This window comes from Caloenas nicobarica, chromosome 16 (assembly GCF_036013445.1).
Source record: "Caloenas nicobarica isolate bCalNic1 chromosome 16, bCalNic1.hap1, whole genome shotgun sequence".
In the NCBI taxonomy this organism is placed as follows: Eukaryota; Metazoa; Chordata; class Aves; order Columbiformes; family Columbidae; genus Caloenas; species Caloenas nicobarica.
This window is the reverse complement of record NC_088260.1, coordinates 4343447-4367216: the sequence shown is the minus strand read 5'-3', so window position 1 is coordinate 4367216 and position 23770 is coordinate 4343447. Positions and strand designations below refer to the sequence as shown.

General features: G+C 55.5%; 1 protein-coding gene across 1 annotated transcript; it reads left to right on the top strand.

Moving 5' to 3' along the window:
• Positions 1-283: 283 nt before the first annotated feature.
• On the top strand, positions 284-21039 carry HIP1R (huntingtin interacting protein 1 related). The gene is made up of 32 exons (XM_065646108.1): positions 284-433; positions 5518-5581; positions 5996-6138; positions 6442-6498; positions 6743-6823; positions 6948-7024; positions 7316-7377; positions 8699-8839; positions 10166-10223; positions 10320-10395; positions 10617-10754; positions 10864-10922; positions 10991-11063; positions 11433-11616; positions 11692-11780; positions 12813-12929; positions 13390-13491; positions 13720-13914; positions 14165-14312; positions 14621-14707; positions 15004-15111; positions 15879-16015; positions 16819-16929; positions 17046-17104; positions 17274-17304; positions 17434-17496; positions 17928-18028; positions 18548-18653; positions 19386-19509; positions 19651-19712; positions 19879-20070; positions 20161-21039. Exons 1-32 carry the CDS (start codon positions 341-343, stop codon positions 20206-20208), a joined length of 3186 nt encoding a protein of 1061 aa, XP_065502180.1. The 5' UTR covers positions 284-340; the 3' UTR covers positions 20209-21039.
• Positions 21040-23770: the final 2731 nt, after the last annotated feature.

The following is a 23770-nucleotide window of genomic DNA, read 5'->3' as shown; positions in this document are numbered from 1 at the left end:
CATGGAGATGGGTCTGTTGTGCTGTTGGAAACGGGACGTACAACCGGCACCGGGTGAGTGCGGCAGAGCGGCAAGACGAACGCGGGAGCTGGAAGCGCCGCGGCTGCAGCTTCGTGAACCGGGGAAGAGCCGCGGTGGGTCCGGGCAGCGGGGCGGGGGCGGCTCGGCCGCCCCTCCCGGTTCCCCGCGGTCCCACCTGCCCGCGGGTGGGCGTGGGGCGGGCGGGGCCGGGCGCGGCCGCTGGGGGCGCCGTTGCGCGCGGGCGCAGTGCGCGGCGGGAGCGGCGGGAGCGGCGGGCGGTGCTGCGCGGGGCGCGGAGCCCGGCGAGCGCGGCCCCGCCATGAACAGCATCAAGAGCGTCCCGGCGCGGGTGCTGAGCCGGCGCGGCGGGCACAGCCTGGAGGCGGAGCGGGAGCAGTTCGACAAGAGCCAGGCAAGGGCGGCGGAAGCGGGGCGGGGACGGTGCCCCGGTACCGGCTGCGGTTCCCGGTGCCGGCTCGGGCTGGGGGCGCTGCGGGACCGGCCCGCTCCGCTTCGTGGGGCATCGCCTCGGGTTGCGCTGCACGGGGAGGCTTACCGGGGAGGGGGGAGGTGGGTTCCCGCCGGGCTCCGGGGACCCCCGGTGGGGCGGCGCGGCGCGGCCGTCGTCTGTCCGCTTGTCTGTCCGTCTGTCCGCTCGTCCGTCCGTCCCCGCCGCCGGTGCGGCGCACGTTCCCCCGCCTGCCCCGCCGCTTCCTCCCGCCGCGGCCCCAGGACGGTCCCGCGTGGCCACCGGCTCCTCCCGCTGCCCCCGGGCCGGGCACCGGGGCCGCGTCCCCGCCGTGCGCCGCCGTCCCGGCGGGCAGCAGAGCCCCGGGCAGGCGGTGTGTGTCCCCCGCACCCCTCGGGCCTTATCGGCAGGTAAACACGGCCGTGAGCAAACAGGGAAAGTTTATGGCCCCGGCCGTGCCGGCGGGAGCGCGGCCAAGCCCGGGGCCGCCGCAGGGAAGAGACGGGGCTGAGCCCCCCGGTGCCCACCGCCCGCTGCCCAGCATCTCCGCATCCCTGCAATGCCCCTCGGTGCCGGTCCCAGCCCCGTGGTGCCACGGGCTGCCCGACAAACCCGGGAGCTGTTCGGCAGTGGGGATGGGTCACACGTGGGGTCTCCCCGGGGGGGGTCGGGGTGGCCGGTCCCGGAGGGGGTGGGAGAATGAGAACAAAGCCCCAACGCATTAGTGCCCCGCAGTGTCTGGCTTGCATGGGGATGTCCATAGCCCTTCCTGGGGCCCCCGTGGGATGGGCGATGCTCGGGCACTGACAGAGCTGGTGTACGGCTTACGGGAAATTAATCACTCCAACAGCCGTGGGCAGAGATGGACAGAGGGACAGGCTCACCCGCTGCCCCAGCAAAAATAATGACAACCTCCTAGCAGGCGTTTCTGACCCATCTGATTTTTTCCAGCCTGCAAATTAATTGCAGGTGTTTTTCTCCTTTGCCCCTTTGCTGGTCCTTCCCCAGCCCCTGGGATAGTTTAGTCCTGGAGAGCGTCAGCGAAGCCAGGTGGTGACTTTGGGCCTCGTGGGGTCACGGTGCTGCTCAGCTGTGCTGGGTAGGAAATGGAGCTTGTTGGGTTTGGGGAGCAACACGAGAAAACCGGCAATTCCGGTTCCTTCTGGACACGTCTCCTTCAATTGCCCCGCTGGGCACTGCTGATAAATAATCGCGGCGCAAGCGCTGCCTTGTGCGCCGAAGGGCAGCCTGTGCCAGCAGCAGGAGCGTGTCCTTCCTCCCTCCCGTCCACCGCTCTGTGATGTTTTGGGCTTTTCAGTGGGATTTGTGCCCCACGTGGGTGCAACTTTGCTGGTGGCAGAGCCATGTACAGGGCGAGCGGGTGGTCGCTCTGCGTTAGAGCTCAACCTGGGGCTTGCTGATGGACGGTCACTTCCACCACCCAGAGTGACCTTTTTTTCCAGCATCTGCTGAAAAACTCTCCTAAAGGGGCTTTATCCTAATGCGGCTTCTCATAGCGGTGCTTCGAGTGAGAGCAAAACGGTTCCAATGTCAGTACGTGGGTATCGATCTGCCTTTTATGTCTAATTATAGCTGCCAGCGAGATGGCTACTGGTCACCTTTGTTTCGCGGGGAGGTCGGTGGGACATCCTCTGTATGAGCCTTTCCTGGCTGAGGATTTCCCACCACCCTGGAAAATGATGGTGCCAAATCCAAGCGCCCCATCTCCTTTCTCCACCAAGGGTCGGGGCGGTGCCTGTGGGTGCAGATGGGGGTTGCTGGCCCTGGTGTGATCCTGGGTGCTCATGGGTGATGCGAAACTCACCCGCTTTCCCTGAAAATGCTTTTCAAGGCCTCGTGTCAGGGTGATGGAGGCATCCCCCTTGGAGCAGCCGCGCGTGGGAGGTGGGAAGCCGCCATCCGGCAGCGGGCACTCGCTCTGCAGCCTGGCAGGAGGCAAAACTTGCTCTTTCCCACAGCCAATTTTTGCTTTTTTTAAACAAGAAAGTTAAAAATCCAGCGAGCTCTGGAGCCGCCAGGAATATGGTGTGACTACCGAGTGGGGCTTTTTTGGTGTAATTTGCGATGGAAAAGCATTAGGAAGGGAACTCCAGAGCAGCCGTTTGCAGGTTAGCTGATCTGGCAGCCTTTGTGCCGCCGGGCCGGGGAGATTTCCAGCTCAGTGTCCTGCTGCCAAAAAAATCACTCCCTGCTCCAGTGTCACGCTGGGACCCGACATCCACCTGCTGGGTGGGGATTGCGTCCCCGTGGGATTCCGGGGTTTTGGGGAGCCGTGGGCGGGGAGGATCACGCCGTAATTAAAAGCAGCCTGGAAAGAAAGGGTGGATGTAAACTGCACTCCTTCATTTGGGCGCTTTGATCCCGGCTTTAGTCACTGGCTTGGTACGTGAGGGCTGTGAGTAAGGTGTTCGGGCTGCACCTGTGTGGGCTCCCGCAGCTGGGCGGGTTTTGGGGTTGGACCCCCCACCGGTGGGGCTGGGGCTGCTCCGCTCCCCGGCAGCCGTGCGGAACCGGCCGCAGGTGACATGAAGTTTTGGCCGGGCTGGTTGCGTATCTGCAGTGACAACCGGGACCTGCCCATCTCCAGACATGCCGATGATGTCCCAAGAGGCCAGGCTGAGGATGAATCTCCCCATTTTGGAGCCGTCCTCCACGGCCCAGCCTCTCTGGGCAGGGGTGTCGTGAAGAGGCACATGCGTCCCAAGCTGCAGCATCACCCGTGCCTGTCTCTGGTCCCACCATCTCCTTTTTGGGGACCTCCTGGCCAGCCCGGGGTTTGGAGCCTATGAAAGCACACCCGAGCCGGCAGCCCCGAGGGACTGGCATTGGTTCAGTGCCACCATGGTTTACTTGGGACCGCGCTGGATGAGGTGTCCCTGTCACGGTGGTGCTGGGGGTGGGCTGGGGGCTGCCCCTGCAGGGTCAGCTCCGCTGTGCTGGACATCAAATGGCTCAGGTGAAACCTCTGTGCTGAACCACCAAGGGTGAAACCAGCCTCTCCGGCAGCTCCTCTGCTGAATTTTGGCTGGTCGGGCTGGAAATGAAATTATGGGCAATAAACGCAATAAAACCACAAGCACCAATGGGAATTACAGCCTGGTTTTGGGATGGGACAGATGGGTCCTAGCCCTATCCCTGTCCTGCCAGGCAGTGCCAGGCGGTCGAGCTCCTGTCCCCGGGTATGTGGGGCAGTGTTTCCTTTCCTGGGGGGTCTGCCCTCATCTCACACATCGACCCCTCTGGCATCGCCTCCTCCCAGCCCCGCGGGGCTCCAGGCTGAGCCTGGCTCCCACCGGTGGGTTGGGACGAGCGTGGTGAGTTGGGATGAGCATGACGAGTTGGGATGAGCACATCACGCTGCTCCTGCACACGGTGGGCGGTGAAAACCCTGGTTTGGGAGCTGTGTCTGCCCTGCTCCCCTCTGTGCAAAGCACCTCCATAAGATGCAATAACCCCTTTAGCAGCTCTTCGCTTTAAGATGTGTTTCCAAGCCCTGCATTGCAAAACCACCAGCTCGTTGCTTTCCGGCACATGATAAACCTTGCTTTCTCTCAATAAGCCATCACTTCGGTGTTGTACTGGGAGATGCCAGCAGCCCTGAGGACCTGTGGCACATCTCGCCGTCTGAGCCGCGGTCAGGGGCGCAGCATCTCCACCTGCTCCAGGTTTTTGGGTGGTTGCGGAGGTGCCGGCAGCTTTGGGAGAGGCAGCTCTGCTGCAAGTGCCTGTTCCGGGCACTCCAGGCTCATTAACCTTCGGGGATAAGAGGATTACAGCAAGTCGCCGGCTTAACTCCGCTGCTGCTTTATGGCCCCACATGGCGGGGTAACGCCGGGGCTTCCCCCGCGGCGGGAAGGGCAAACCCAGCATCTTTTCCCAGTGACTGGGCTCGGTGTTTTGGGACTGGCTCACTTTTTGGGATGCATTCACAGCGTTGTTGTGCCCACCTTGTGGGCATGGTAGTTTTGGGCTGATTCAGGGCAGATTGGGTGTATTGACACCTGCAGCATCGCCCCTTCGGCAGCGTGTCGGGTTCCTCCTGCATAAGTCAGGAGCACTCGATAACTTGCTCTCGATTTCCTCCTCCTGCAAGAAAACACCTCAATTCAGAGACAAGCAGCCGTGTCAAAGCAGGTGCTTTCCCCAGGAGGGGAGAGGAGATTTTTATAAGGTTTTACGGCTCGTGGGGCTGCAGGGAGGGACCGCGTTTCTCTTCCGGCACGAGCGCTGGCGGCGGAGCCGCTTCCTGCCCTCCCGGCTGGAACCTTTTCCTCTGCCGGTGACCGAGGGCTCACGGGCACAGCCCGGGCGCTTGTGCGAGGGCAAAGCAGCGCCACCGGGGACCCAGCGAGGAGGAGGGAGATCCTCATCGATCACAGCAACTCGGTTTTACAGCCCGTCGTCATGCAACAACCGACCCCTGTCTGAGGTCTGTCGGAACAAGCTTGTAAATCAAAGTGTGCTCTGATCAAATACATTAAAATATAGATAATCCTCCCCTGCTGGTCACACGTCTCTGGATCTTTGCTCCGTTGAAATGAACATCGCGACCACCGCTCCCTCCTTGCCTGGGGGCTGCGTGTCCCCAGGTGCTGTTTGCTCACAGCAATGGCATCAGAAAACCCCCCACCGCCCCCCTGGTTCAAAGGCTCCTTGTGATTAGACAAACAACTCTGGAATCTGGCATCTCGCTGTTGTGCCTTAATGCTGAGTTCAGGCTGCAAAAATGCAAGAATTTATTTTCCGGGACGGGGACAGCGGGAAGATCGGCAGCGTGGTTGGTGGGGCCCAGCTCCGACCCATCGTGCTGGAGATGGGGGGTTCAACAGGCTGCTTGGTTTGTGGATAAAAAAGCCTACTTTGAGTCACAAATGGCTTTGAGGTGACAAATGTGTTATAAAATTCAGGATATTCCCCAAAAGCACCAGTGCTTCACTTCGGGGGGGGGACAGGGCGGCCGTGAGGGTGACGCCGTTTCTGACAGCTGCTCTCCCCTCCTCTCCCAGGCCATCAGCATCAGCAAAGCCATAAATACGCAAGAGGCACCGGTGAAGGAGAAACATGCCCGCCGTATCCTTTCCCTGGGCAGCGTGGAGCAGATCCAGTGCCGAGGCCGGAGGGGTTTCACCTCGCAGGCTGCAGCCGCGGCAGGTTTGGGAGAGAGGAGACCCCTCAGAGCTTGGTTAGGGGGTGGCATCGTGTAGGTTTGTCCATCAGCAAAAATGCAAAAAAGCAGTGCAATAAATCAGCATTTCTTTGGTAATAAAATGCAAAGGGCCCCGGTGTGCCCTGCAGCAGGGCAAGGTGCACCAGGAGAAAATAAATGGGGTTTGATCTGCGGGTGCAGCATCGCGCCGCTGATCTCTGTGCCTGCGGTACATTCGGTGCATGTCCCCTTTTTAATGCAAGTTGACCAGGAACAGTCCCCAGCCCAGCCTGTCCCCTGCTCCCGTGTGTGTCCGGTTGGCCTTGACCGCAGGGCAGGGATCATCCTGGGGACACACCACGAGAAGGGAGCGTTCACCTTCTGGTCCTACGCCATCGGGCTGCCCCTGCCCAGCAGTGCCATCCTCAGCTGGAAATTCTGCCACGTCCTGCACAAGGTCCTGCGCGACGGCCACCCTAATGTGAGTGTCCCATTGGAAACTAAATTTTTGGCACTTGCCGACGTTCCTCTGCTCAAATGGGGGGTTTCCTTCCCTGTCCTGACCACCTTTTCCAAGCCATGAAGTTCTCTGTTATCTCACATCTTTGAAACCTTCCCATGCAAAGCCCCAACCTCCGGCTGCCATTGAAGGGTTTAAACTTCTGCTCCCAAAGCCGGAGCGGCACAAGGGGCCGGGTCCGCGTTCTTCCCAGCTTCAGGGCAGGTGCTTGCCCAGCTCCATGCCAGCCCCACCATGCCCCATCCCTGCCGATTTTGTCCCCAGGTCCTCCAGGACTGCCAGCGGTACCGCAGCAACATCCGAGAGACGGGGGACCTGTGGGTGAGCGGGGGGAAGTGGAGGTTTGCGCCTTCCAGGGGGTTTGGAGGTGGGTGCTGAAAAATATCATGGGCATGGGGAGGGCAAAGCATCACCTGAAATAGCCCGTCGTGATGGTTACACGCGTGGTGAAGGGCAAGAGGGTGAGAGCCGTAGAGCTGGCGCAGGGTCACCGGCACACGCGGGCTCTGCTGGATCCAGCTGCATCGCTCGGGATTCGCCGCATTTCCCCTCGTGTCTCTGGCAGGGCCATTTGCACGACAGGTACGGGCAGCTGGTGAGCATCTACACACGGCTCCTCCTCACCAAGATCTCTTTCCACGTCAAGGTGAGACCCTCTGCTGCCTCCACACCCCGCCGTGCCAGGGTACGGGGCTGCACTGGGGCTTGTGTCACATCAGCAAAAAACAGCAGCAGCAACTACTGTGTTTTTTCCTTTTTCCTTTCACAAGCATCCTGAGTTTCCCCCAGGCCTCGAGGTGTCAGATGAGGTGCTGGAAAAGACGGCGGGGACGGACGTGAACAACATGTGAGTATCCTGGCGTGGTCGCCGGCTCTGTGCCACCCGGCTGGCAGCGTCCTCCTCAAGAAATGGCTCCTGTCCAGGGCACCCATCGGTGGTTCATAAATTGGTTGGATGGTGCCCGATTCCTCCTGCACCCACAGAGTGATGAGGAGCATAAATTCAGGGAGCAAAACCACCCAATTCTTATCAATCTGAGTTGTCGCTGGTGCGGGCACCTGCAGCAAACATGAGCAGCCGGAGCAAGGGTGTCTCTGCTGCTGCGTGATGGGATTTTTTTGGTGGTTTTTTTGGCAGCTTCCAGCTGACGGTGGAGCTGTTTGACTACCTGGACTGCGAGCTGAAGCTGTCGGAGTCAGGTGAGGAGGCGGCAGGTTCCTCCCGCTCGCCCCAGGGCTCTTGAGCAATAGTTTCGCTCTTTGGTCGGGAAGGGAGTTGGGCTGAGGTCGGCGGCTCAGGTCCTTCCTCCTCCTCCTCCTCTGAGGTGTCTGAGGTCGTTTCTCAGCCAGATTCCCGTTGATGCTCTCTAGAGGCGGTTGTAGGAAAATATTTCTGGAACGTGGCTGGTTTTAGCCCACCTGAGCAATGCAGAGTGTTGTTTTCAGAGCGGTGCTGCTGCTCTGAAATATGTTTTTATTTCTTTTTGGTATAACCATGTTAATCGTATGCATTACCCAAATCCTTTCTATCGCCCCGAAGCAGAGGATGAGGCTGTACCTCTTTCTAAATACTCGTTTTCTCCTCTGGGGAGGGCTGGAGGCCCCTGCCCGTGTTTGCTTCTCTCACCTCCTGCTCCAGGAATTTTTAGATGGCTTAAAAATGTGGCGGTTTCCTCCTCAGTCGTGGGTCGGGAACACGGAGCTGCCCTGGAAAACAGGGCACAGCAGGAGAGACCATGTTCCCGGCTCCCATCAGCCTCCCGCTTCTCCTCCTGACCCACTTATACAGAGAATTTCTATTCATAAATACTTTAAAGCTGAGCAGGGAAGAAGCCAGCGTGGATGTGCTGGCTGGATTTCTGCCAAGGGAAGGGATCTGTTTCCAAGCCGGGGCAGGCGAGGCCGCGGTGCCAGCGGGTCCGTCCCCTGCCCTGGGATCCTCTCCCAGCTCCTTGCACCATTAAATATGGGTGTTTCAAAAAGATTTTGACGTGAATTCAATGATCATCTCGATGTTGTCTATACAGCAGGTGGAGGGAACATAGAGCATTTATAAAAAGGTTACTAAAACGTGATAACTCATTAAACCGTTTGTAAATTTTTGTGTAATTGTAACATGTTTCCGTTGTGAAATATACAGCTTTGAAATTGGGTCCATCTATTTGAAACACCCTGTAGAGCAGAGCAAAACCCCTTGGCTGCATCATGCAGCAGCAGCTCCTGAGGCTCAGCTCTCCTGCCTTTGCATCATCCTGGCGTTAAATCCCTCATTTTTGGGGTCAGGGTATCAGGGGCAGAGCTGAACACCCCTTCCCTCTGCCACTGTGCCACTTTTGGGTGTTTTACTTGCACGGAGAGGGGATTTTCCCAGCTCAGTAGGACAGGACGGGCAACAACCCTGGCGTTTACCCCGTGTCCTGGCAAAGCCACATCCGTGGTGGTTAATGATCAAGCCGAGTCTCCCGGCACAGGACGGCTCCACAAGCACGGCGCCGGCACCTCACCGCGCTCAACCCTCCAGTTTTCAGGCAGCTCAACACCTCGATGGCCGTGTCGCAGATGTCGGCGGTGCAGTGCCGCCTGGCCCCCCTCATCCAGGTCATCCAGGACTGCAGCCACCTCTACCACTACGCCGTCAAGCTGATGTTCAAGCTGCACTCCTGTGAGTCCCCAGGGACGGGCCCTGCACTCGTCTTTTCCCAGATTTGGCTTCTGGCTGGGCTTGGGGATCAGGCTTGTGTGGATGGAGACACCTGTCACCATGTCCCTGTATCCCAGGCGGGCTTTAGGGACCCGCTCCATCCCACAGAGACAGCCAGGGTGAAGGAATTAAAAGGGTGCCCTGGTGAGACCGCATCTGGAATATTGTGTCCAGTTCTGGGCCCCTCAGTTCAAGAAGGACAGGGAACTGCTGGAGAGAGTCCAGCGCAGGGCAACAAAGATGATTAAGGGAGTGGAGCATCTCCCTTATGAGGAAAGGCTGAGGGAGCTGGGGCTCTTTAGCTTGGAGAAGAGGAGACTGAGGGGTGACCTCATTCATGTTTATAAATATATAAAGGGTGGGTGTCACGAGGATGGAGCCAGGCTCTTCTCGGTGACAACCAACAGTAAGACAAGGGGTAATGGGTTCAAGCTGGAACACAAGAGGTTCCACTTAAATTTGAGAAGAAACTTCTTCTCAGTGAGGGTGACGGAACACTGGAACAGGCTGCCCAGGGGGGTTGTGGATTCTCCTTCTCTGGAGACATTCAAAACCCGCCTGGACGCCTTCCTGTGTAACTTCACCTAGGTGTTCCTGCTCCGGCAGGGGGATTGGACTGGATGAGCTTTCGAGGTCCCTTCCAATCCCTGACATTCTGTGATTCTGTGATTGGTTCTTGATGAATCCTGGTCCACCAGCCCCCTGCGCAGGGTGTTGGTCTCTTCTCCCAAAGAACAAGCGACAGGATGAGAGGAAACGGCCTCAAGTTGCTCCAGGGGAGGTTTAGGTTGGATCGTGGGAACAATTTCTTCCCGGAAAGGGTCGTGGGACATTGGAACAGGCTGCCCAGGGCAGTGCTGGAGTCACCATTTAAAAGATACATAGATGAGATTCTCAGGGACATGGGTTAGTGCCAGTGTTGGGTTATGGTTGGACTTGATGATCCTGAAGGTCTCTTCCAACCGAAATGATTCTACGATTCTGTTGCTGGGCAGTGTGGCACCAGGGGCTTCGCGTGGGTATTTTGTGGTTCTCACAGCTGCCTTTCCCTGGTCCCTGCGCCAGGGGTGGGGACACCCCGCTGCCATCCCAACCGCTCACATCCCGCTCCCTTCTGGCCTTCACCCACCAGCTTTCGGAGCTGGAGGCATCCGGACACGTGTGAATAAATTTGTGGCCCCAGATCAGTCCCAACTGTCCCCTCCATTGCTGCAGGGGTGCACGGACAGGAGTAGGATGATCCTTGTGGGTCCGTTCCAACTCGGGACATTCTGTGATTCTGTGCAGGTCTGCCAGCTGACACGCTGCAGGGCCACCGAGACCGTTTCCACGAGCAGTTCCGCAGGTAACCCGGGGCCGACGTGGGTGGTGGGGTCCCCTCCCTCCTGCCAAGCCCCCCCTGCCTTCCCTGCGAGTGGTTTTTCTTTCCCCCCCTCTCCAGCCTCAAAAACTTCTTCAAGAAAGCATCCGACATGCTGTATTTCAAGCGGCTCATCCAGATCCCCCGGCTGCCGGAGGTACGGTGGGATTTTGGTTGTACATGGTGCTTTAGAGACCCTGTGGGTTTGGTGTGCATGAGGGTGTCCCCACGGGTGGGTTTGGGGTCTGGGGACGCTGCGGAGGGACCCACCAGCCCATCTCGGCAGCAGGGGGATAGTTACCTCCCTCCTCTTGGGGGTCTGTGTGTGGTGGTCCCCAAGACCCCAGGCAATGCCACCACGACTCTGTGTCCCTGCAGAGCCCTCCGAATTTCTTGCGGGCGTCTGCGCTGGCTGAGCACGTGAAGCCGGTGGTCGTCATCCCCGAGGAAGCCCCTGAGGACGAGGAGCCGGAGAACCTCATTGAGATCAGCACGGCTTCCACCACAGAGCCGCAGGTGGGGACACGGGAATGGGATGGGGACCCGGGCATGGGATGGGGACTCTGGGACAGGGGGCACAGGCACCTGCAGCCTGGCTCAGCTTGACACCCTCTGTCTTCTCCAGATCACCTCGGATATATTTCAGCAAACCTTCGCGCCACCCAATGGCATTCGGGACGACAGGTACGAAGATCTGTGGTGGCACAGAGTGGGGACACTGTGGCGTGGGGCCAACCTGCCTCTCTCTGCAGAGACGCACAGATCGAGAGCCTGAAGAAGGAGGTGGAGATGCTCCGTGCAGAGATGGAGAAGATTAAACTGGAGGTAAAGCCCGGCTGGGGAGCAGCAGGTGTGGGAGAGTGGGGTGTTTTTTGGTGCTGTAGCATGGCAACCCCAGTGGGATGCAGCAGGAGTGGGGTCCTGGCACCCAGTGCCGTGTTTTGGGGCCTCTCCCAGTGCCAGAACCTCACTCCTGATGCGGTTGGGGAGGGGACACATGAGACCTGTCCCTCAGCATCCCCACCCACTGCTTGCAGTGGGGACGGGGTGGCTGCAGGTGCCGAGGGGACAGCTTTCATCTGCATCTCGTGGCTGCTTTTCCCAAATCACACCTGGACAGGGATGTTGGGGAGGGCAGAGCCGTTGCTGGCAGTGGTGCAGGGCTGTCCCCAAGTCCCCCGTGGTGTCCCGCAGGCGCAGCGGTACATCACGCAGCTCAAGGCACAGGTGAACAGCCTGGAGGGCGAAGTGGAGGAGCAGCGCAAGCAGAAGCAGAAGGCGCTGGTGGACAACGAGCAGCTGCGGGATGAGCTGGAGAGGCTGCAGAGGGTGAAGCAGGACAGTGACAGGTCCCAGCGACTCTGTGCTGAAGCAGAAAGTAGGTGCCCTACAGCACCCGTTGGCTGCGGGACACCCCCACCGCGGTTGCTGATGGTTTTTCAACCCGTTCCAGAGAAAGCCAGTGCCACTGAGATCCGCTACACGAAGCTGAAGGAGAAGCACAGTGAGCTCATCAACATACACGCTGAGCTCCTGAGGAAGGTAATGCTGCTGCCGGTGCCAGGCAGGGACACACCACTGCCTTCGTCCTCTGCCACTGCTGGTGTGGCTTGTGTGTGCCCAGCCCCAACCTGTCCCGGTCCCGTCGTCCTGCACCCAGTGGGTGCACTGGGCGGGGGGCACCCCTTGAATTCATAGAATCACAGAAACGCTTTAGTTGGGAAAGGCCCTCAAGATCATCAAGTCCAACCATTAACCCAACCTTGGCACTAACCCACATCCCTGAGAACCTCATCTCTGATCTGCCCAACCCCTCCAGGGATGGTGACTCCAGCACTGCCCTGGGCAGCCTGTTCCAATGCCCCACAGCCCTCTGGGGAAGAAATTGTTCCAAGATCCAGCCTCAACCTCCCCTGGCGCAACTTGAGGCCGTTTCCTCTGGTCCTGGCGCTTGTTCCTGGGGAGCAGAGCCCGACCCCCTCTGGCTCCAAGCTCCTTTCAGGCAGGTCAGAGATCAGAAGGTCTCCCCTCAGCTCCTGTTCTCCAGCTGAACCCCCAGCTCCCTCAGCCGCTCCCATCACACTTGTGCTCCAGCCCCTTCCCCAGCTCTGTTCCCTTCTCTGAACTTGATCCAGCACCTCAAGGGCTTTCCTATAGTGAGGGGCCCAAAACTGCCCCCAGGATTTGAAGTTTGGCCTCCCCAGTGTCCAGCACAGGGACGGTCACTGCCCTGGGCCTGCTGGCCACACCAGTGCTGGTACCAGCCAGGATGCTGGTGGCCTTTTTGGCCACCTTGGCACACGCTGGCTCATATTCAGCCACTGTCAACAAACACCCCCAGGTCCTTTTCCACCGGGCACTTTCCAGCTGCTCTTCCCCGAGCCTGTAGCGCTGCCTGGGGTGGTTGTGACCCAAGTGCAGGACCCGGCACTTGGCCTTGTGTCCCCTGGCAGTCAGATGCCGTGAGAAACACATCTTGGAGCTATCCCCTGAGCCAGACTTTGGCCAGAATGAGTGCAGCAATGGCCAGGGTCCCACCTCTGAACACCCATTGAACCCCGTCTCCCCACGCAGAACGCTGACACTGCCAAGCAGCTGACGGTCACGCAGCAGAGCCAGGAGGAGGTGGCGCGCGTCAAGGAGCAACTGGCGTTCCAGGTGGAGCAGGTGAAGCGAGAGGCCGAGATGAAGGTGAGCCGGCACAGCCTGGTCCTTCCCCCCACGTGGGGCTCCGCCGCCCGGCACCGAGCCCTCCCCAGCCCGGGACACGTGGCGGTTGTGCACAGTTTGGGTGCAGGGGTGGTTGGTGTTGATTTTGGAAGGAGTTGCCCTGGCTCCTCAGGAAAGTTTTATTTAATGCACGCTTTATTCCCTCTTGCCCAAATCTGCCTTTTCTTCCCCTGAGAAAATGCCACAGCACAAACTGATAGGTTTGGGTGCTTTTGCTCTCTGGGGCCCAAGCTGGGGTCGCTCCCAAAATTCCTGCCTTGGGGAAATGAGCCTTTTCAGGAGACCCCCCCCCAAGACACCGAAAACCCCTCCTGCAAAACGCGGCCGGATTTGTTCCCCCGATCCTGGCTGTGTGCCGGTGCGGAGCGGGGCCGGAGCGCGTTGGCAGCAGCTGAGCCCCCGGCGCGGTGTGCGGTTGCAGCTGGAGGACCAGAGCGTGCAGCTGGAGCAGCTGCGGCAGGAGCTGGACACGCGGCGGGACGAGCTGGAGCAGGCACAGCGCTCACTCAGCCACGCCAAGCAGGTACGAGGTGGGGGGCACGGGGTGCACCCCCATCCCCATCACACGTCCCTGTCATGCAGGACGGCGTCCCTGCCACCACTGCGGCACAAACAGCCCTTGCGGGGCTTAACGTGGGTCCGCTCCATCAGTGTCATGAGCTGGGCATGTCCTCAGCTCCCCCTGCATAACCGTTGGGCTTGCGACATGGTGACAGGTGAGTGACAGGGCTCTCCCGTCCCCACTGGCCAGGCCAGCACGGAGCTCAGCGCCCGGGTGGAGGCTCTGCACGCCGAGAAGGAGGCGCTGAGGCGGTCGGTGAGCGAGAAGGAGTGCGAGTTGCTGTCCGCGCGTGGCCTCGTCGAGGAGAAGGAGCTGCAGCGGAGCCAGGAGGCGGACAAGGCCACGCGGGAGATCCGTGAGCTGCAGGGCCGGCTCCTGGAGAAGGTACGATGTTGTGTGCAGAGCCCACCGCCCCTCCGCTCGCCGGGGCAAGACGTGTTTTTGGGGTGCTGAGCAGTTGGGGGGCTCAGCCATCGCTAATGTAGCCGGTGGGTTGTGACTTGCACCAGTAAAAATGGTGTGTTTGGGTCTGATTCTGCAAATGGGCTCTCGAGGGATACACTGGTGATGGGACCATGGTGACAGGGGCCCTGTGTCCCCATTGTGCCACTCGTCTCTTCCTCCTGCCCCACAGAGCAACCAGGAGCAGAGTCTGCAGCAGAAGCTGCTGGACGAGCAGTTCGGCATCCTGCAGGAGACGGTGCGGGAGGCCGAGGACATCCTCCGGGATGCGGTGGCCAAGCTGGATGACCCATTGCATGTCCGCTGCACCAGCTCCCCAGGTACCTCCTGCTCAACCATGGGGCTGCGACCCACAGCCCCTTCTTCTGAGACACATGTTGCATCTCCGCTACCTCCAGGCACCTTTTCCCACCAAACATCACACTCGAGGTTGGAGTCTGACTTCTCAGGGATAAATTTTTAGCTCTGGTCTCAGCATTATTTGGCTTTAATGACTCAAATTTTAGTGTTGCTCCCCAGCCGGGGCTGTGAGAACTCAAACCATCTTGGCTTCCACTCAGTGGTGCCCCGTGAAGTCAGCACTCCTGCTCATTCAGACCCTGCGCTAACAAAGCTGAATTGGTTGCAGATTACCTGCTCAGCCGGGCGCAGGCGGCGCTGGAGTCCACGGGCAGCCTGGAGAACGGACACGCGCAGTACGTGGCCTCCATGGCAGGTACCTGGGGCTGGGACCGGTGGCATCGCTTGCATCTTGCTTTTATTTTCATACATCCAGCAGCCCCCGGCTGCTTTGGGGCTGTTGGCAAGTGCGCAATGCCCTGGTGATGGGAGGACGTGGGGGATGGATTTGAGGAGTCCCCGTGTGCTCATTCATGGAGCAACCTGCAAGCCGGAGGAGTCAGTACCGACCTCTCCAAGCGCTTGTACTGATCCCTTGGGGGGTTGCAGCTCCCAGGGCATGGCCGGTGGTGCCCCGATCAGCAGCGCCTGACCATGTCCTCTCATGGGCAGATGCCGCGGGGCTGGTGGGGGCTCTGGCCCTCTTCGCACACCTGATGGCCGACACCATCGTGAATGGCAGCGCCACGTCCCACCTGGCTCCCACCGACCACGCTGACCGTGAGTGCCGTGTGTGGGTGGATGCAGCGGGTGTCGGGGGGGCTTTTTGTTCATGGGGCTTGTTTTTGGGGTGGCTGCGTTAAAGCCCCCTCGGGTGGAGGCTGCGTGTGGGGTAGATCTTCCCACCGTCCCACCAGCTCCCTGTGCTCTCTGACATTCCCTCCCTTCCAATGCCCCTTCCTGGGCCAGGAATGTCGCTTTACTCATGGAAACTCATTTATGCTTTTCTGCAAGAAATTTGCTGGATGCTACCAATGCTCAGCGTTATTTCTATCGTGCTGAGAGAGTTGGGGTGTTCAGCCTGGAGAAGAGAAGCTCCAGGGAGACCTTATTGCACCTTTCAGTGCTTAAAAGGGGCCGATGAGAAGGACGGGGACAGACTTTTCAGCAGGGCCTGTTGCGACAGGACAAGAGATGATGGTTTTAAACTAAAAGAGGGGAGATTCAGGCTGGACATGAGGAAGAAATTTTTTATGCTGAGTGTGGTGAGAGCCTGGCCCAGGTTGCCCAGAGAGGTGGTGGATGCCCCATCCCTGGAGACATCCCAGGCCAGGCTGGACGGGGCTCTGAGCAACCTGAGCTGGTGCAGATGTCCCTGCTCATGGCAGGGGGGGCACTGGATGAACTTTGAAGGTCCCTTCAACCCAAACCATTCTGTGATTCTATGATTACGTGACTGAAGAGAGGAAGAAGAGAAGGGCGGCCAGGCTGAGATGGGGAGCCCCCTTGCCCGGGGGGGGCTCAGCACTGACCCGTCCCCTCCCCAGGGCTGACGGAGACGTGCCGGGACTGCGGGCAGCAGAGCCTGGACTACCTGGGCAAGCTGAAGGACAAGCAGACGCTGGGCTGCGCCGAGCTGGGGGACGTGCGGCGGGCGCTGCGGGGGGTCCTGCAGCTGGCCCAGGTAGGAGATGGAGCCCAGCGCGCCCCCGCTTCCCACCCAGCGCTGGCGGGAAGTTATTTACTGGCACTGGTGTTTCCTAAAGGAAAACTCAAAGCAGTCGGTTAATGCAGTAGGATGTTGCCTCTGTTTGTCGAGGTGGGATGTTTGTTTGCTTGCAGCCTTCTGGGTGCAACCCAGGGAGGCGAAAGACAGACTTTTTCCAAGAAAAAAAGAAAAATATGGCTTTCACCATTGTCCAGAGCTGAAAATGGAGAGGCGGGTTGGAGTGGGCACTTTGGGGTGGCTTGTCCCCCATATGCATAGGTTCTGGTGCTTTTCTTGAGCTGTCTCAGCTTCCAGGCACCGAGACCCTTCTGGCAGTCCACAGGGACAGTCACCTTGGATCAGCTGGAGTCTTTCAGCCCCACAGCCCTTGTGGAATAAGACTTCCTAACTTTCAGATATTTCTTTTTGTGAAGCCCCCATTAATCTTTTCCATTTAACTGCTGTTAAATCAAAGGCCACTAGCTCCCCAGAGCCCTCTGGAACCCTGCCCTGCCAAAACTACTCCTGTGATTGAGTTTTTTCCCCTTGATTTGGGGCATTTATTACGTCTGAGGTCACTGTGCCATGTTTGCTGCAAGTTGGTGGCACACGTGCCTCCACCATCGCGATCTGCAGAACGCTGCTCCTGCAGCTTTATTTACTTAGTGGGGAAAAAAAAAAAGGGGAGTCAAATACCTTGGTTTGCTGTTATTCCTTGCAAATATTCCCTTCTTTCCCTCCGCCTGAAACCTCCTGGTGGCTGCTGCCTCCTCCGGCAGGAGCTGCGACCCAAGAGTTTAGACATCAAGCAAGAAGAGCTGGGGGACATGGTTGAGAAGGAGATGGCCTCCACCTCCGAGGCAATTGAGGATGCTGTCAGGCGCATAGAGGTGAGACGAAGCTGCAGGACGGGCCGTTTTGGGGCAGCAAAGTGTCCTTCTCTTCTCCACCCTGCTCGCCCTCGCAGCAACGCGATATCCAACCTTCCTCTCATGTTTCCTGACAGGAGATGATGAGCCAGGCCAGAAACGAGAGCTCCGGTGTTAAGCTTGAAGTGAACGAGCGGTGAGTTGTGAGGTTTCTGTCTCATGCCTGTACCCTGCTGAGCTGCGCTTTGCTCCAAAGCTGCACATATAACCTGTGCTGAGCACAAAATTCTCTTTAGAAGAGAAACTTTCTTCCCTGGACGTGCTGTTGGAAGACACTGAACACTTTTTTTCTTGTTTCCCTACAGGATTCTGAACTCCTGCACAGACCTAATGAAGGTCAGTACTGCAGAAACCTAGCTGGGATAACAAAGACTGTGCAAAACCATAACTTCCCACCATCAGCAGAATCGATCCTTCTCTATAAATTCCCCATCAAACACCAAAACCTGCTTTTCTTCGTTCCAGGCTATTAGACTTCTTGTAATGACATCTACGAACCTGCAGAAGGAGATAGTAGAAAGTGGCCGGGTAAGCCCTCCTCTACACTCGTTTCTCTGCACTGACATGAAATGTGGGGGCATTTCCCACAATTTGCAGAAATACATTGATTTTGCACTTTCCCCTGTTAGTGGGGGAGTCCCGTCTCCCTTGCTGGAGACAGGCTGCTCAGCCCTGTGCTCTCCACGCACGTCACTGTCACCTTTGCAAAACCTTGTGTGTTTTAAACCCAGCCTAAATTTGCAGGCTTGGGGTTCCAAAGCTATTTTTTTTTGGTATGTGTTTAAGCAGGGCAGTAAGGGCAGCCTGAAGGGCATAGAAATGCTGCCAATCCCTTGATTTCTGGCTTTATATATGAATGTATATATTGTTATGTTTTATAATGATATTTTCCATGGATTTATATATTGTTGTATATTAGAAACAAGTTGATACAGGCCATAATATTCTCTTAACAACAGGGGGCAGCAACAACTCAAGAGTTTTACGCCAAGAACTCGCGCTGGACGGAAGGGCTGATCTCTGCCTCCAAGGCGGTGGGCTGGGGGGCCACGCAGCTCGTGTAGGTACCCGGGACCGCGACCTGTCCCTGTGCTCGTACCCAGGGCCAGCCCGTGCTTCTCCATCACCCGACAACCCCAACTGTCCCGCTGCTGGGTCTGCATGGAGCTTTATTGCTGATTCCTTATAAAGCATCGTAGTCCATGTTGGACCAGTCACTTGCTGCAATCAAATACTCCTGGTGGCTGCTCAGATGGTTGTGGACGGGGCGGTTGGATCAGGGCAGGGTATCCCCCTCCCAGTGCGGGAAATATGGATGTTCGTTTGGACAAACCTTCAAAAATCTCAGCCACTTCATTATAAAAACACAATCCTGCCTCCTTTTATATTTTATACCCATCCAAAACTTCTGAATATGGGCTTTAGTAATTTGCTTTGTAAATGAGCTTTAAGTAATCACAGACAAAGCTGCTGCTTCCAAGTCTGATGCTGATTTCTAAGGGTATAGCAGGAGGTAAACTTGCTTTGTAGTGCACAGCGAGTATCTCTAACATTACCTCCCTTCTGATCGGTAACGCAGAGAGTCAGCAGACAGAGTCGTCCTGCACACGGGCAAATACGAAGAACTGATCGTCTGCTCCCATGAAATCGCCGCGAGCACGGCCCAGCTGGTGGCTGCCTCCAAGGTGAGTGTCCCAGCGGGACCGTCTGCGCGCAGCTTGTCCGGTTTAAGTCATTTTGTTCCCTTGGTTTCGGGCAGCAGTGCATGGCTGTTGTGTTCACCAGTGCTGCAGCCGGAGCAGGGAGGAAGGGGGAAGCTCTTACTATTTTCAAGTCAGTTTGTGATTTTAGTCCATGTGTCTTCACCTGCATTAGTATTCCAACACATAGCAGGGCTTGCCTTGGAAATAAAGGTGTGTTAAACCTCCTGTCAAACTGATTATATAAAGAAAATGTTAAATAACTAGCAGGAAGCCCCAAATAAGCAACTGCAGCAGCCAGCATTGAGGGTGATGGATTTTGGTCCTTGCCACCTTTCCTGTTGATGTGGGCGAAAGTGATGTGTAGAGGTTTCTGTGAGCAAATGGGGATGCATGTTGGGGGGAGGACGACCCATTCTGCTTTTTACAGTGTATGAGTTAAAATTAAGAGCATGGTTAAGAAAAAAATAGCTCTGTCCTCACCAGTGCTGCTTATCCATGTGTGCTCAGCTCATGTGCTGGGGCTGAAGGGCCTTGCAGGGGTCACCTTGGCTGGCCCTGATGGGATCAGCAAAAATAAGTGTGTGTCCCTCTGTCCGTCCATCCTTTTCAGCCCCAGGTTTTCATGCCCAGGGGCCGTTCTGACATGGTGCGCTCGGTGTCTCTGCAGAACGTGGCTGTGGTGGGGACCCACAGCCATCTGCATGCTCTTTGCAGGTGAAAGCTGAGAAGAACAGCAGGAACCTGAGCCGGCTCCAGGAGTGCTCGCGCAACGTCAACGAGATGGCGGCCAATGTGGTGGCTTCCACCAAGTCGGGGCAAGAGCAGATCGAGGAGAAAGGTGAGGTTTTTGCAAGGAAATTGAAGGAAAAAACCCACCCCAAATCCTTTTTCTGGCTCGGCAAAGATGCCAAGATGTCCAGCCAGCTGCACTTCGGCATGCGAGGGATGCGCTGGGCGAGGACCCTGCTTTTCTCCACAGACACCATGGACTTCTCGGGCATGTCGCTCATCAAACTGAAGAAGGAAGAGATGGAAACACAGGTACGGCCATGAATCATAGGATAGTTTGGGTTGGAAGGGACCTTCAGAGCTCATCTGCTGCTGAGTCCTGACGCAGACCCACCCACGGCGAGTCCCTTCTTCGGCAGAAGCGCCGGGGCTGAAGGGGGTGGATATCGCAGGGTCCGTGATGGCTGTTTGGGCACAGGTGAAGGTGCTGGAGCTGGAGAAGCGGCTGGAGGGCGAGCGGGTGCGCCTGGGCGAGCTGAGGAAGCAGCACTACGCCCTGGCCGGGCCCTGCGACTTGGCGGAGGATGACGGGGACACAAAGCCGGCACCAGCGCCCAGACGAGGCATCCTCAAGAAGCCGCCCCTGGCCCAGAAGCCTGGCCACGGGGAGGTAGGGTCCCCGGGGTAAATATAGACGGCAAGGGGGGGTGTTCACAGCACAAGCGACTGATATTTTTGCTTTATTCTGCTCTCGTTTCAGCCCGAGCGAGACGCCGGCCCGGACACACCTCACGGGGTGAACTTCTAGCGGGAGCTGACTGGATGTTAAAGAGATCGCGGTGCCTTCGCGCTGCCGTGCCTTCGTGCGCGGGGTCTCCTCACCACCTGGCCTGGAAAACTGGATTTTTAAATTTTTTAAAAAAATTTTTTTTTTTTTTTTTTTTTTTTTTTTCTTCATTCGATTCCTCTCCGTAGAGCGGGGGCTCTGGCCGGCTCCCCCAACGGCACAGGATGCCCTCCGCCCCCTGCCCTGCCAACTGGCTCTCCCGGTTTTATTTAATTTGGGGTTCTTTCGGGTTAATTTTTTTTTTTTTTTTTACTCTTTATCAGCACTAGAATTTTTCAGTAAATGTAGCGCTCTACTGTACTGCTGAGACCCTTTCAAACAACTGTGAACTGTTTTTAAAGTGGGAAACTGTTGGGCTTTTCTTGCAACCATTTTTTTTTTAAATTCCCCTTGTTCAGCCTGAGGAATAATCAGATCAGGATTGGCCCTCAGCAGAGAGGGAAACATGAGCCTTAACCAGTGCAAAGAGCAGGGCTTTTGTAAGGGAAAAAGCAGTTACTGGCACACACTGGCAATAAAGATACAAACTTTTTTCTTTTCTTTTTTCCTTTTCTATTTTTTATTACTACAGCAATGTTAGGGGATCAGTTGCATTCTGTTTTATATTTAAGATAATTAGCAGACTTAAATCTAACCGTGGCCGATGGGCGCCAGGGGATAGAGAAGTCTGCAGCAATAAGGAATTACTGATGTGGAGAGACATGGGGGCAGAAGAGAAAAACAAAACAAAACAAACCATCAGCTGTATATTCCTTTGGAGCTACTGTTAATACCAGGATGTAGATTATTAAAGAAGGAATATTTAAATTACATGTTGTGGTGCCTGGTCAGCTTGTCGGTGGGGAGGGGCCATCACTTGGGGCTTTGCTGGTTGAAGCAAGTTGGCCCAGAATTTTGGGGCAGCAAAAGGCAATGAAGTGCCTTGAAAGAATGAGCTAAAGCACCACATAGGGGGTGTGGGACACTGATGGGGATGTGTGTTATATACACTTATTAAAAAAAATATACTGATATGTGTGTATATACACAGATAGATGGTTATAGGTATATCATTTTATGAGCGCAGCAAGTGACAATTCTCATTTCCCCATCAATTGTATTTATAAAGTGTGTGATAAAGTGTGTTCCACATTTAAAGGCTTTGGTGTTCATACTGGTGTTACTGGGCAAAGGCAGCTGCTCTGATCCTGCAAGTGACACTGAGATCTTCTCCAGCCTGGAGATTTACACCTTTCTCAGCCTTTCTGTGAAGTGACAGAGAATCTCTCATCTACAGCAAAGAGGAGCTGGGTGAGGGTTCCCCAGCCGTGTCCCTCAGTGGCAGCTGTGACACCGAGTGACAATGCTGTCGCTGGAGACACAGCAGCTGCCGGGCCAGCTCCGCACTTCTCAGTTTCGTTTCTTGCAGAAACCTTTTCTCTTGGTATGAGGAAGCACTTTCTGCAGTAGCCCGCAGTCTATTTATAGGCAGTGATAAAGATATATTTGCTGGGAGACTGACGTCACCCTAACCACTCACAACATTACATTTCATAATGGAAATACTGATTAATCAAGAATGGTACCTTTTAAATCCCACTACCGTAAGTCAAGCCACAGCTATATTTAAAGAATTCAAAAATAAAGTAAAACGTGGCTTTAAGAATGCTGCTATGGTAAACATAACTCATTCAAGACCACTGCTGGTTCACTGTGATTTACTTACATTGATACTTACAGAGGTTTCAGGTAAAACGACCTAGGCCAGTATGCATGAGGTCTCAAAAAATAATACCAACAAAAAATAAAAATGAGCTCCAAAGGCCACTTAAAGTATAACCTATGTGCGAAAGTAATTTTTTTATACCAAAGTTAAGCTTACTGTCCTGTAATTTTTGGAAAGTATTTGCCATTTGTAGCAGACAAAAAAAAAAAAAAAAAAAAAAAAATCACAACCGCAAACTGTATGCGAAGGTTTATTCTGAGACTCCATCAAGACATCCTGCTGCACAGGATACAATTTGCTAATGACTTTTAAATACTATTACTGCATCTATAGAGAGAGGAAGACGTTTCACTTGATGTGCTACTGAGAAGAGATTTTACTCAGTACCTGTAAAAAAAAGCAATGGAAAATAACCAAGTGCAAGTTGGGCAATATCAGCCTGCTCCCTTCCACCAAGGTTCCTACAGTCCAATATATTTTTCTTGAAGCAGCTTTCAAACAGTCCCTTATCAAAGCCCTCCTTCCCCACCCCTTGGCTCCCTGGGCAGCCAAATCTCGTAACCACAAATTAGTTTGAACACGTGCTCATAAAGCAGCTGAAGTTCAGGACCAGCATTGCTACAGAGAGCAAAGTTTACAAAATACAAGGGTCTCTTACGTCATTGCGGGGGAAAAAAAAAAAGCGCCCATTGAAATCAAGCACACAAATAGAAAACACTGCTCTTACACGCTCCAGGAAGTCAGGTAAAAAAGCTTCTGTAAAATTATGTTTTGAAGAGCCCTTAGTTAAAGCCACGAACAGCAGCCGCCCATTGGCAAGGCAGGTTTTGTCCCTTCTGCGCCCAAGCTGCCAGCAGCAGTGAGTAAGGCAGGAGTTACCTACACCTGGGCAGGAATATTTATGGTGACAGTATTTCCTGAACAGCCCAATCAGAAAAACGACGGGAAATACAGAAATATCACCTAGTATAGCCGTTTAACAAATGCCTCTTAGGGATGCAAGTTTAAATCACGACAGAAAAATACAAAGGTGGGCTGTGTTCCTCTTATTAACCATCTACAACTGCTGGTAACGTGAGACAACTGATACACCAGCGCAAAGGACATTGCTGCTGAACACATGGGGTGCTGCAAATCTGTAGAAAAGCCGCGTTAAGAGCTGCTCTTTTCCGTACCGGCGTCCCCTGTCCTCGCCCAGCCAGCACAGCCAGTTCTCCTCAGCTGTGGGTTCTCAAATCTCCGTAGCCACCACAAATAGATCAAGAAACAATGTAAAAAAGATATTTTCTTCCCCATATTATCAGTTATGTGGCAGTATTCTATTTCATATTGCTATTAAAGCGACAGATATCACAGAAAATTACATCAGGTCTTTTCTGTCCTCTGACTCATACTCCTAAATAACTCTGGTTGAGTCATTTCTTCTGACTTGTCTTGGCAGAAATCTAAGCTTTTCCTCCTTTAACAAATAAAAGTGGCTTTCCCCCTTCCCTCCGCTTTTGCAGGTGAAGATTCTGAATGCTTCCACTACTCCAGCTAATTGTAGGACACTAAAAGCGAAGGGATTCCACCCAGAGAGACAGCCCACCTCCCTTCTTACCACAATTACAACATGCAGAATCTGCTCTGAGCACACCCGGCCTGTATGTACCAAATGGACCCGCTGTATCCAGTCACTAAAAACATGGCCAACAGATTTACTATGAAAAATTAAAGTACTTTTCTTGCAAATTTTTGTTCTACATTCACCTACCACTAACAACATAAAACCACCCTTAGTATTGAAAAATATTCAAAATATTAACATAACTCCACCGT

Bases quoted from the DNA above. Each gene is read 5' to 3' on its own strand.
- HIP1R (XM_065646108.1), top strand. From the start codon at position 341: ATGAACAGCATCAAGAGCGTCCCGGCGCGGGTGCTGAGCCGGCGCGGC. The intron at 7,025-7,315 runs GTGAGTATCCTG...TTTTTTTGGCAG, and splicing joins GGGACGGACGTGAACAACAT to CTTCCAGCTGACGGTGGAGC. The intron at 14,708-15,003 runs GTACCTGGGGCT...TCTCATGGGCAG, and splicing joins GTACGTGGCCTCCATGGCAG to ATGCCGCGGGGCTGGTGGGG.